Source organism: Xyrauchen texanus, chromosome 32 (genome assembly GCF_025860055.1).
Source record: "Xyrauchen texanus isolate HMW12.3.18 chromosome 32, RBS_HiC_50CHRs, whole genome shotgun sequence".
NCBI lineage: Eukaryota > Metazoa > Chordata > Actinopteri > Cypriniformes > Catostomidae > Xyrauchen > Xyrauchen texanus.
In genome coordinates this window covers 34,395,411-34,408,777 of record NC_068307.1, presented here as the reverse complement: position 1 = coordinate 34,408,777, position 13,367 = coordinate 34,395,411, and the positions used below count along the sequence as shown (strand labels likewise).

The window sequence follows — 13,367 nt, the reverse complement described above, 5'->3', positions numbered from 1 at the left end:
TACCCTAAAGCATAACTCCTCAAACAGTACCAGCAAATGTGAATCTTGTGAGAATTTTGCAGAACAACATGTTATTACACAGCAAATACATTATGTTGTATTTATTTTAATGTATGTACATAGTAGTTAAAGACACCTAATATAAAGTGTGACCCAGGACTGTATTGGCAATCTGGCATACCGGGCATTTTCCCGGGGAGCCAGCGGCGATATAGGGGCAGACTGGCCATCGGGAGAACCGAGCGGGCCGGTAGTTCGGCCGCAAAACGTGCCCAATAAGCAACAATGAGCCGCTGCGTTATGCTGAACGGACCACAAAACGGAGCCGCAATATGCAGAAAAGGACAGCGAACACGTCCCCCAGCACAACAACATTTGCCTTGCCAACATTTTTTGTTTCACAGAAAAACTTAAAAAACTCAAAAAACATGAGGGTGAGTAAATGATGACAGAATTTGTATTTTTAGGTGTACTATACTTTTAATTTTACAGAGGAGAGTGTGAGTAATATTTAGCAAAATTGGCAGATATTACGCACACTGCTGTTGAACATCTATAATGTGCAGAGTTTATTATGACTGAAGACTAAATCTAATATGCAGGTAAATTCTTGTATTGTAATGCAAAATGGTATCCACGCTGTTTGATATCAAAGGCCTGCCTATTTAATGACTATCAAAAGGTCATGTCTGTGTTTGCTGTTATTGTACTTATGGTTTGGCTGGAATTTCATGCATGAATTGGCATTTGGATAGTTAGAGATGACACTTGAAGGACTGATCGTTTGTAAGCAATTCATCATTTCCTCTTCTTATCCATTCTTATTTATTTATTTATTTTTACCCTCTGGATGTTCGATCTCGAGACCCACTCACTCCCTTGTGGTTTGAGGCCAGTCGGTATTAAGTCTTATCATGACCGCGTGGCTTTCAGAATCTGGTTGGTGCCAGTCAAGGTCAGTATCACTGCTGCAGAGTTTTTAGCCCGGGGACGGAGTGGCTGGTTCCAAATGTCACTAACCTTGATTAATGTCACACCTAAATGTGCAGTCACCAAAAAAAGCAGAAACTCTCACTTTTTGATGTAACACTACTATGTACTTAAATTAATTCAATAGAATGTACTGATTGTGTGACTACATGAAGTTCTGCAAAATTTTAGATTCACATTTGCTGCTTCTGAGGTTGAGGTACATTATGGGTAGGGTTAGGGATACTGTTAGAGTTTAGAGTAAGGATTAGTGAAGGTTAGGTTTAGGGGTTAGGGTTAGGTTAGGGTTAAGTTATAAAAAAGTGGTTTTGGTGCATCTCTAAGAATAACACTTAGAATTAAATTATTCCAAAAAGACTAATTTAAAATAATCATTTTCAGTTTTTGGCCAAGTGTGTCCAGAATTTTTGGTTTCGGCCAAGAATTTAAATTTCCATGTAAATATATCGCTATGGAATACATCACTATTTTTCAAGATTCAAATATTACAAGGCACTTTGCCTTTGGTATTCCACATATGGGATTTAGTCATTTTAAAAGCAGAAATGTTTGCATTGTAAATTACAGCCTGATTGGGAACACCTGTTGGATTTATATGACCCTCACAGGAAACAGTCATTAAAGTAACATTACAGGCCCACATATATTAAAATATGGCACAGTGCTGTAATGTAGAGTGAGTGATGCTGGCCTAAATCTAGATCAGAACAGTGTGTACCGAGCAAATGACACACTAACACGATCGAGCTGAATGCGTCCAGTGGTTGTCCAGACACTGTGCAATCAGTATCCCCTTCACTGTAGAGAGGGACATTTACAGCATGTGTGCATTTGGAGGAGTTGTGATGGAGTGGCCCATTTCCAGCTATGATTTCACTGACAGATTCATTCATCACTCACACGTTCCTCCCAGCCTGTTAGCAGCTGCTGTTTGCTCCCATAAGAGTTCTCGGGGTGTCTGTGAGTATGTAAGTATTTCTTTGTCTGCTTGTGAGTCTCTTAAAAGTCATGCTAAGGTTTGTGGTTACTACATAGAGGAGTTGCAGATCTGATTCAGAACTTTAGATTGAGCATGCAAGGTTATATGAAGGTAATTAAAAACACTTAATTAATGTGAGTCTTTTTTAGTGCCGATGCTTAAATCACCTTTCTTCTATGAGTCCTTGTATAGTCTGGTCATATCACACCTTGGTAGTTATTCTTCTCAACCATATTTATTTAACTATCTAAACAGAGAGTAGAAATCAAGGTCAGCACACAATGGCTCTAAATATTCATTAAAATTCATTGTAATGCAAATTTGGCTGCAAGGGAGATGCACTCTGACAGCTGCTGACAAACCAAACAATGTGCCAATGTGCTATAAAAAAAAACTAAAACATGGCAACCCTAATGTAGTGTATGTAAACACCATACTCTTATCTGCTTCGAAAAGAGATTTATTAAGAAAAGTCCTATAAAAGCAATATTTCAGCTAAAAATGAAAATGCAACGTGATCTCATTAGTATTCGTAGGTATTCGTATTCGTAGTTAGTGGGATAGACACTGACATGCACAATATCAACGTATGGGCAGCTTCTAAAATAAAATAAAAAAAACACAAAATAAAACCAATCATGTATGACTTTAGAGATGAGGTTCATGGAACATTGAATTATTGGAATTTAAAGGTTGATGTCATTATAATTTTAATGAGTATTATTAATTAAATAGCCTAAGTTTAATGTTATCACATTTATTTAATGCAGCTAACCTAGTTTGACATCTACAGTGTATGAAACTTACATTTCATACTGGTTGAGCTTTGATGATAATAAAATAAAATAAAAATCAGCCATAAAATTGTGCAAAAGACTTCACTTTTATTAGTCCCATCTGGATTTCATTTATAAACAAATTTGACTTCTCTGACAAAGTTTCTCCAAAATTCACTAATAAACGAGAGTCCAGCACTGGGATTGTGTCTAAAGACACATCCACACTAATCTGTTTTCATTTGAAAATGCAGTTTCACGTCATCATTTTCCAAAGTATGCTGTAATAAAGAGCATTGTTTGAGCGCTCTGTTTTTGGTGGAGGGAAACACTGTTCTAGTGTAGATGAGAGGCTTAAACATAACTAAATAAATGCATTTTCAAACAAAATTGTGACAAAAATATATTAGATCAAATGAAAATGTACTGTATACATATACATAATACTACGAAAGGGCCGTAAGGAGTTAGTCAGCGTTTTCGTACTCTTAGAGAGTGTTTTCGAAAGTCAACCAAAAATGTTTTAGTGTGAACTTGGCCTTAGTATTGAACCTGACATGGCAACGTCACAAATGTTTTGGAAATTTAAGTTCCCCTTCTGTCACTCATTCGAAGTTGTGTCGATGTAGTGACACTAGGGGTGTGAGAGTCCCAAACACCTTCAGATATTTGAGAAAAGGCCAATGAGCATTGGCGAGTAGAATTTGTATGCCACTCCCCCTGACATAAAAGGGAGCTGGAATGCAGATTCATTCAGATTTCACCCCATCTGTTCACCCAGGGCGTCCCCCTGCGGCAACAGAAACCCAAGTGTCTCTGCCTCAGCCCGAGCCCAGCCCGAGGCCCCATCGTAGAACCCCCACACAGAAGAGGGACTCCCCCCGCCTCTCGGCCGGCCAAGAAGACCCCCAGGAATGCTCCAAAGCACCCCTGAGATAGGAGACCCGAGGATCGAGATGTCTGCGGGAACTCCAGAGCTGGTAGTCAGATTACTCCATTCCCCGGTGGAGGGCCGGGAGGAAAATCTTTTGTTTCCTTTTCTTTTCGCCTAACCCTGTATGGGCTGCGGTACCCACATTTTCAAAATAAAAGCAGTTTCCTCTCTCCTTGGGTCACACCCCCCGGGCAACTGGACACTGACCGCTCGCAGCCATGGCCTTACGAACGCTGCCCCCCGCCTTCACGTGCCTCCACTGCATCACATAAACTACACCCCCGGCCGGCCGATGGTGACTAGTCTCAAGGACGGCCCGAGAGGACCTCCTCCTCAGTCGTCGGCCCACCTTATGCCGGGTACACAGAGCAAGGTAAGTGCTTTGAGGGCTCCCTCAGCGTGGTCGCCACGACGCGGCACTTTCTGCTCCCCGCCGCCGCGAGGACCCACCCCCAGGAATGTCAGATGCGATCCTTCCATTAGTGCCCCTTGCCCGGTGTTTGGATGCATGGCTATTGCTTTCCAACCCGTCACGCTGGTTGGCCAGAACCATCCGACTTGGACATGCGATTCAATTCACCAGGCACCCACCCCGGTTATGCGCCATTCACTTCACATAAGTGAAGGACAAGAGCACCACTGTCCTGCGGCTGGAGATCGCGATCCTTCTGAAGAAGAGCCTGTCCTTCAAGCCGAGGGGAGGCAAGGGTTTTACAGCACTTACTTCATCATTCCCAAGAAGGGCGGTGGGTTGTGGCCAATCATGGACCTGCGATTTCTGAACCGGGCCTCGCACAGACTCCCGTTCAAGATTTTGGTCACGCTGCTTGGGTTGATGCATATGAGACCGCTACAGCACTGGCTCCAGACCCAAGTCCCGAGGTACGCATGACACCGTGGAACACATCGCGTGACTCTCACGCCCATCTGCCACTGGCTTTTCAGCCCTTGGACAGACCTTTCATTCCTGCGGGCTAGAGTCCACATAGAGCATGTGTCCAGGCATGTCGTGGTTACGATTGACGCCTCCAAGACAGGCTGGGGTGCTGTGTGCAATGGGCACGCAACCGCTGGCTCCTGGACAGGACCACGCCTGCATTGGCACATCAACTGCCTCGAGTTGCTGGCAGTACAGCTCGCCCTGCAGAGGCTATTGCCATTGATCCAGGGCAAGCACGTCCGGATGAGCAACACGACGACAGTGACTTATATGCTCTGTTGTGGCAGGTGATGCTCAGGGGAGAGTGGAGACCCCACCCCCAGGTGGTCCAGCTGATTTGGAGTCGATTCGGCAAGGCACAGGTAGATCTGTTTGCCTCCATGGAATCCTCCCACTGTCTGCTCTGGTATGCCCTGACAGGAGCTCCCCTCGGTACAGTCACGCTGGCACACAGCTGGCTCTGGGGGCTGTGCAAATTCCCCCCAGTGAGCCTACATGCACAGGTTATGTTCATGGTCAGGGAGGACAAGGAGCAGGTCATTCTCGTGGCTCTGTATTGGCCCACCCAGCCCTTGTTCTCGGACCACGCGCTCTTCGCGACAGCACCTCCCTGGAAAATTCCCCTGAGGCAGGACCTTCTTTCTCAGGGACGGGGCACCCTCTGGCAAGCACGCTAAGGCCTCTGGAATCTCCATGTCTGGTCCCTGGACTGGAAGCGGAAGACATATCTGGTCAAACGCCCGCAGTGGTTAACACGATTACTCAGGCCAGAGCTCCTTCTAAAAGGCAGCTGTATTCCCTGAAGTGGTGTATCTTCGCTAAGTGGTGTTCTTCCCATAGCGAATACCCCCAGAGATGCAAAGTCAGTTCAGTGCTTCCCTTCTTGCAAGAGGGTTGACGGGTGGCTCACTTCCATCAAGAGGGTCGGGGACCTGCAAAAGTTCTCTATACTGGGGTAAGTGCCTCACAGGTCTCAGTTACCCCAGTAACCTCCTGCGATGGATCTTCCGCGGTACAGTCTCCCTTTCGGTAAACCCGTATCTCCGTTGGCAGAGCCCTATCTGCCCCGGTCAATGCATTTGCAGAGCTCCTCCCCTACAAAGGGCAGTACCTACCGCTGCGCCTTTTCCATGTGCGGCCTCGGGCCCATATGACATATTCACCACTTTTTACACTCTCCTTTAGGGAAGGGTGTGGTCTTTCCCCCCTGAAAGAATAGGAAGGCAAAATAATGTCTTCCCTGTGCATTTTATAAGCATTTAAAGGTCCCAGACGAATCTAATATTCTGTGGAGAGAAAAACTTAGAGAGAAAAGTCTGTGCACGGCCTGCTCCATACTAGTTACATCTCATCCCCCTAAGTTGTTGGGACTACACAACATTTTTGGGGCGCCTGAGTAGGCAACGTGCAGTCCGAGTGCATCTGTTCTTACGCTCACAGTAGCTTGTCTACACCTGCATCGGCAGTTCACGTAACACAGTTCAGCCATGTGGCTTTTCGTATAGGAACCCCTAGTGTCACTACATCGACACAGTGTCGAGTGAGTGACAGAAGGGGAACATCTCGGTTACTGTCGTAACCTTTGTTCTCTGATGGAGGGAACGAGGCGTTGTGTACCTCTTGCCACAGGCTGTTCTACACCTATGTAATGGTCAGGACCTTGTCTCGGCTCCTCAGTGCAAAACCTGAATGTATCCGCCAATTCTCATTGGCCTTTTATCAAAGATCTGAAGGTGTCTGGGGCTCTCAATATCAACTCCTAGTGTCACTACATCGACACAACGTCTCATTCCCTCTATCAGGGAACGGAGGTTATGACAATAACCAAGACACTCTGACTTCAAAGGTTTTCATTTACCTAAACATTAACAAATGTTAAAGGGTTTATGTTTTAGATGCTGTCAGTGTGTTAATATTGAGCATTTCAGGCCAAGTCCACAGTAATCTATTTTAGTTTGAAAACTCAGTTTTCAATTTCATAACCCCAACCCTTTGTCACCATCATCATTTTCCAAAGTATATAGTTATGGGTAGCGTTTTTAAACATCTCCATTTTTGGTGAAGGAAACAGGTTTCCAGTTTGAATGAGAGGCATAAACACATTAAACAAATCAATGTATTTAAAAAAAATCTATTAGTGTAAACATGGCCTCAGGGTCTATCCAAATGCAATAAATAAATTAATAAATTTTGTGTACACTTCACTTACGAAAATCAACAGATATGAATGCAATCACCCTTGGAAAAGGTCACAAAAAGTTCATTGCGATTAACTAGAACTTGAAAAAATGCAAACACACCCTACAACCTCCATTCTCGTGGATGTCTGTAGGTATATATGTTGAATGTGTGTGCATGATTGTGTTGCCGTGGGTAATCTGTCAGAAACTTCAAAGTGCATAGACACCACTGTACTTGATGAGCATACGGTTCTGATGTTTATCGTGACCCGCTTTTCAACTCTGGAGCTTTTAAAAAAACATCAAGGGAGGGAAGGATTAATCAGATAAAGCCAAAAGAGAAAACAGACAAGGATAAATACTGCAACTTTTCGGGCTCCCTTGGGTTTCTGCCAGTCAAGATAAAGAACTTGCTATCACTCTGTGTTAATTCTCATTTTCTTTTTTCCCTAAAGCTCACATTTCTCACCCATATGCTTGTTGTCCCTACTTGAACATTCTCTTTCCATCTCTGAACTGCTTCACTTGAAGTGACTGTGTTTGATGACTTGTTCACAACTTGTTATATTTGTTAAAAAAAAATTCTGTTAGACATAGTATGACATAATATTAACATAGTTTTACAATCTGAGCCATTGTGCAGTGGGGGTGCAGGTTCAAGTCTGGACAGTAATGTTCCCATTGCCCCTTTCTCTAATGACTTTGTGACACACTTGACAAAAATGGCTAAATGTCCCCCCAAGAAAGCATTTCAATAGTAAACAGAAGTTTGCTTATTTTGTTATAATAATTTTAGTTGCAGATGCATTTCTACTATTAACATTACCAGAATAGAGAAAATAATTGTTTTCAAACTAGTTTCCCGAACACAGCCCTGTCTTCCATATGCAGTCAGGTAATCCTGCCCAAAATCTATGACATTTGGTTCAGCCAATGTTGCTGGGTTTGGCTTGTTGGGATGCTCATGCAAACAAATCCCTGCTAAAAAGTAGCATATACCAGCCTAAGGTGGTTTGCTCGTTTTCACTGTTCTCTCAGTCTGGTCTGATTTGCAAATTTTAGAGGGGTTTGGGGCACTGGTAAGCTCAGAGTTCAGAGATCCACTGTGTTTTACTTTAAGTGAAAGATTTTAATTGAAGTTTACTTATAGTCCATCAAGCTGGGCTAGAAGAAAATGTTTATTTAACATCTAAAAATGCACCTATTACCTTTAAACTTGTTTCTATTTTTTTCTGTATTCCCTGTCAGCCTGTGAGGTGGGTTTCTACAAGCCAGTTGCGGGTAATCAGCTGTGTGGGAAATGTCCCCTCCACAGTCACTCCGAGACCAGAGCTGCTCTAACCTGCCCATGTGATACCAACTTCTACCGTTCTTCTACAGACCTTCCTGCTTCTCCCTGCACAAGTGAGTGTGCATGTTACGTTCCCATGTTGTCTGCCCTGTGTTCTCTGTTTTCACTAGTCACGTTTATGTCACCTTTCATAGTGGTCTGCCCCGTGTTTTCCGTTTCACCCTCGCCAGTCACGTTCCATGTCACTCTTCCTTGTTGTCCGTCCCGTGTTTTCTGTTTCACCGAACATGCTCCTTGTCATGTCTTCCTTGTTGTCCGCCTGTGTTTCACTGTCTCTGTTAAAACTACACTTCCCTTCTTCCTCACTCCTCATCACCGCTGTCACAGCGTTATTATCCGCACCTGTCGCCTATTTTGTTATCACTGTGTCTATCTATTTAAACCCTGTCGTTTCCTCTCTCCATTGTCGATCGTTTCATGTTCGTGCTTTTGCCCGTGAGTGCTTCATCCGTGTTTGTGTTGCCTTCTTCTCTCGTGTTCGTTTTAGTTAACCCTGCCCTTCGTGGATGTTTGTCAGCCTGTGTTCACTCGTGCGTTATTTTGTGTTTGAGTTTACTTTTCCCCTCGTGGACTTTTTATTTTGCTCCAGTGTTTGTTTGTTTGGTATTAAAATAAAGCTGCATTTGGATCCGCACACCCTTCTGCCATTCCCTTATTTCGACATCATTACAGAACGATCGAACCACCCAATGGATCCAGCAGTCCAGCAGGCTAACTACCGGCTGCTCAGCCTGAGGCAAGAAGGCCGACCTATAGAGGACCACGTCCGCGACTTCATTGAACTGGCGAGTGTCGCGGACTTTCCTGAATCCTCCCTTGTGGCCTTCTTCAGGGGTAATCTGGACGGTTCGCTTAAGGAGCGGTTACCACCGGCGACACGCGGTTGGACTCTCCAGGAATTCGTGGAGGAGACCTTGCTGGTCTGCGGCTCGCCATTCACTGTGGGCATCGCCGAGGAGGATTCCACCTCTCCTCCCACAGTGGTGACTCCCCAGTCGTCCATGGTGCTTCCTGTCGCGCCAGCCCCACCTGTCAGAAAGCCCATCCCTACGCCAGTTGCCCCCCACGAGCCAGCGCGTTACACTTCATCTGCCCGGAGGAGGAAGAGAAGACAGGCTTCCGCCTCCCAGCCCACGCCTGCCCCGGTCTGCGAGCCAGAGCCCACGCCTGCCCCGATCTGCGAGCCAGAGCCCGCGCCTGCCCCGATCTGCGAGCCAGAGCCCACGCCTGCCCCGGTCTGCGAGCCAGAGCCCACGCCTGCCCCAGTCAGCAAGCCCGAGCCCTCGTCAGCCACGGTTACCGAGCCCGAGCCCTCGTCAGCCACGGTCAGCGAGCCGAGCCGAGCCAGCCACGGCCAGCGAGCCTGAAGCCACGCCGACCAGGAACAGTGTACCAGCGCATACCACGGTCAACCAGCCAGACCCTGTCACCTCAGAGGTCAGTGAGCCAGTGCCTGTCGCCTCGGTTGTCCCTGAGCCAGCGCCTGTAGCCTCGACCGTCCCTGAGTCAGCGCCTGTAGCCTCGACCGTCCCTGAGCCAGCGCCTGTAGCGTGACCGTCCCTGAGCCAGCGCCAGTAGCCGTGACCATCCCTGAGCCAGCGCCAGTAGCCGTGACCGTCCAAGAGCCAGCGCCAGTAGCCGTGACCATCCAAGAGCCAGCGCCAGTAGTCAGGACCGTCCAAGAGCCAGCGCCAGTGGTCGTGCCCATCTTAGAGCCAGCGCCTCTCGAGCCTCCCAGGGCTCCTCTCGAGCCTCCTAGGGCTCCTCCTCTCGAGCCTCCCAGGGCTCCGCCTCTCAAGTCTCTCGAGTCTTCCATGGCTCCTCCTCCCGAGCCTCCTAGGGCTCCGCCTCTCCAGTCTCTCGAGTCTTCCAGGGCTCCTCCTCCTGAGCCTCCCAGGGCTCCGCCCCTCGAGTCTTCCAGGGCTCCTCCTCTCGAGCCTCCCAGGGCTCCGCATCTCAAGTCTCTCGAGCCTACCAGGGCTCCGCCTCTCAAGCCTCCCTGGGCTCCGCCTCTCAAGCCTCCCAGGGCTCCGCCTCTCAAGCCTCTTGAGCCTTCCAGGGCTCCGCCTCCAGAGCCTTCCAGGTCTCCGCCTCTTAAGCCTCCTACGGCTCCACCTTCCTCGGCCCTGCCTCCTGAGCCTTTCTCGGCTCAGCCTCCACAGCCTCCCACGGCTCCGCCTCCTGGGCCTCCTGAGCCATCCTCGGCTCCGCCTTCCTCAGCCCCGTCTCCTAGGCCTTCCTCGGCTCCGCCTCCTGAGGTACCCTTTGCTGCGCCTCCTGAACTTCCCTTGGCTCCGCCTTCAGAGCCTTCTTCGCCCTCGCCTCCTTCGGCTCCGCCTCCAGAACCTCCTTCAGTTCCACCTCCTGAGCCTCCCTTGGCTCCGCCTCCGGAGTCTCCCGAGCCTCTCCCGGCTCCGCCTCCGAAGCCTCCATTGGCTCCGTCTTCAGAGCCTTCTTCGCCCTCGCCTCCTTCGGCTCTGCCTCTTGAACCTCCCTCGGTTCCGCCTCCGGAGTCTCCTTCAGCTCCACCTCCTGAGCCCCCCTCAGCTCCGCCTCCAGTGGCTCCCCCAGCTCCGCCTTCTGAGCCTTCTACGCCATCGCCCAAGGCCTTACCGCCTGAGTCTGCCACGGATCTGCCTGTCTCTGCTCCGCCCCCAGGGTCTCCAGCGTCCTTGCCTACGCCTCCTTCGGCGCCGCCACCCAAGGCCACGACTGCTCCGCCTCAGAAGTCCACCTTGGCTCCGCCAGCTTCCCCAGTGGCCACTCCTCCTCCCAGGCCCCCTGAACTGGCCCTTGCCTTGTGGCCCGCTCTCGGGCCACCCAAACCTGTCCCCATAGCGTGGTCGCCTCCCAGGCCACCTAAACCGGCCTCTGTCCTGTGGCCACCTCCCAGGCCTCCAGAACCGGCCCTTGTCTTGTGGCCAGCTCCCGGGCCATCCAAACCTGTCCTTGCCCGGTCGATACCTCCCTGGTCTCCTAAACCTGTCCCTACCCGGTGGACGCCCCCCAGGCCACCTGACCCGGTTCCCTTCACACACCCCCAGAGACTGCTTGCCTGCCCTCTCGGCCTCCCTGGTCTGCCAGTCTGCCCTCTCGGGCTCCCTGGTCTGTCTGTCTGCCCTTTGTGCCCCCGTGGACTGCCTAATTGTCCCTTGTGCCTCCTTGGACTGTCTCTGTGTCCCTTGTGCCCCCTTTTGTCTGTCTGTGTTCCCCTGGGTCTACCCCCTCACTCCTTGAACTTTTTGTTTTTGTTATTTTTGTGGGTTTTTCTTTTTGTAGGACCGTCTGGAATCCGGTCCTTTTGAGGGGGGATTATGTTATGTTCCCGTATTGTCTGCCCTGTGTTCTCTGTTTTCACTAGTCACGTTTATGTCACCTTTCATTGTGGTCTGCCCCGTGTTTTCCGTTTTACCCTCGCCAATCACGTTCCATGTCACTCTTCCTTGTTGTCCATCCCGTGTTTTCTGTTTCACCGAACACGCTCCTTGTCATGTCTTCCTTGTTGTCCGCCTGTGTTTCACTGTCTCTGTTAAAACTACACTTCCTCACTCCTCATCACCGCTGTCACAGCGTTATTATCCGCACCTGTCGCCTATTTTGTTATCACTGTGTCTATCTATTTAAACCCTGTCGTTTCCTATCTCCGTTGTCGATCGTTATCGTTTCATGTTCGTGCTTTTGCCCGTGAGTGCTTCATCCGTGTTTGTGTTGCCTTCTTCTCTCGTGTTCGTTTTAGTTAACCCTGCCCTTCGTGGATGTTTGTCAGCCTGTGTTCACTCGTGCGTTATTTTGTGTTTGAGTTTACTTTTCCCCTCGTGGACTTTTTATTTTGCTCCAGTGTTTGTTTGTTTGGTATTAAAATAAAGCCACATTTGGATCCGCACACCCTTCTGCCTTTCCCTTATTTCCACATCATTACAGTGCAGGCTTACAAATCAGGCCGTTACTTTTCAATACAAGATCTTCTAATTCAGATTTAACTTCTTAGATACAGTGACTCCAAAAAAATATTTGGACACTCAAGCCACTCTTAAAAATTACTGAATGCCATTGCATTAGATAACAAAATATCTAACCAAGTTATTCTAATATTTTCTCAAAACTAACTTCATTTCTTGCAGTACTTTCTTCAGTTAATTTTAACCAACTAGTGTCAAGGTGTCAGTTCCCTTCAAGTTTTTGGGTGAACTGTAACTACAATTTTGACAATTCAGCTTTTTAGACTTTGAGTCTAAAAAAAACACAAGACGTGATTATTTGTTGAACTTAGGTCATGTGGTTACTGAAGTGCAAATTCAATAATTCCCTTTTGATCAGTCAGAGCTGATAAGCATGAATACACTCAGCCTCTCTAATTAACCTATAATTAACCAGTTTCTGACTTCACCCTCCCCACAGGACCTCCTTCAGCCCCAGTAAACGTCATCTCATCTGTGAATGGCACCTCGGTCAGTCTGGAGTGGGGCTCACCTCTGGACACCGGGGGCCGCAGTGATGTCATCTATGATGTTCAGTGCCAGAAGTGTGACAAATATGGAACACATTGTGAAGACTGTAGGGTCGGTGCTGTTGGGGGCAACGGGGCTGGGAACTTCAATGGAGCTGTTGGAGACAAGACTCGACTTGTTGGCGAAACAGTTGGAGGAATTATGAATGGGGTTTTGGTGGCCCGGACAAGAGTGGCTCCGGTACGGTTTATCCCTCAACAGATGGGACTTACGGAACCCTGGGTGACGGTCCTGAACCTTGCCGCTCATGCCAACTACACCTTCCGTATTGAGGCGCTGAACAGAGTCACACACCTGAGCAGTGAGCAACCAAAATCTGTGATGGTCAATATCACCACAAATCAGGCAGGTAAGAGATACTGTTCGGTCATTAAATCTTGAGGAATATGTTTGTATAAATGTCCAGAGATTTAAAACAAATCTGAACAGTGTTATTTGCCCTCACATAATTCTTAAAAACCCCTGAAAATACAGGTCTTACTAGCCTAAAGTCGTCAAGCTAGTCGAGCAGTTCAAGCTGTGTTTTGGAACATGGATAACAAGGTATCCACCAGCTTATCTTAGAGGGTCTACAAGCCATAATCAGGTTGACCTTGGCCACACCATTAAGCTTGTCTAGCTGATCAACCACCTAAACTAATTTGATTCAACTAATGACCAAAATCACCAACTTCAAGCAGCTTTGCCAAGGTGGTCTACCAGCCCTAAC

General features: G+C 47.9%; 1 protein-coding gene across 2 annotated transcripts in view; it reads left to right on the top strand.

The window, feature by feature from the left end:
* The window catches only part of LOC127626006 (ephrin type-A receptor 8-like), a 155,734-nt gene that overhangs the window by 118,569 nt on the left and 23,798 nt on the right, over positions 1–13,367 (top strand). For both annotated transcript variants that reach the window (XM_052101506.1, XM_052101505.1), the window contains exons 4-5: positions 8,048–8,203; positions 12,549–13,007. In XM_052101506.1, the coding sequence (XP_051957466.1) occupies positions 8,048–8,203; positions 12,549–13,007 (615 nt within the window). The remainder of the gene's footprint in view (positions 1–8,047; positions 8,204–12,548; positions 13,008–13,367) is intronic.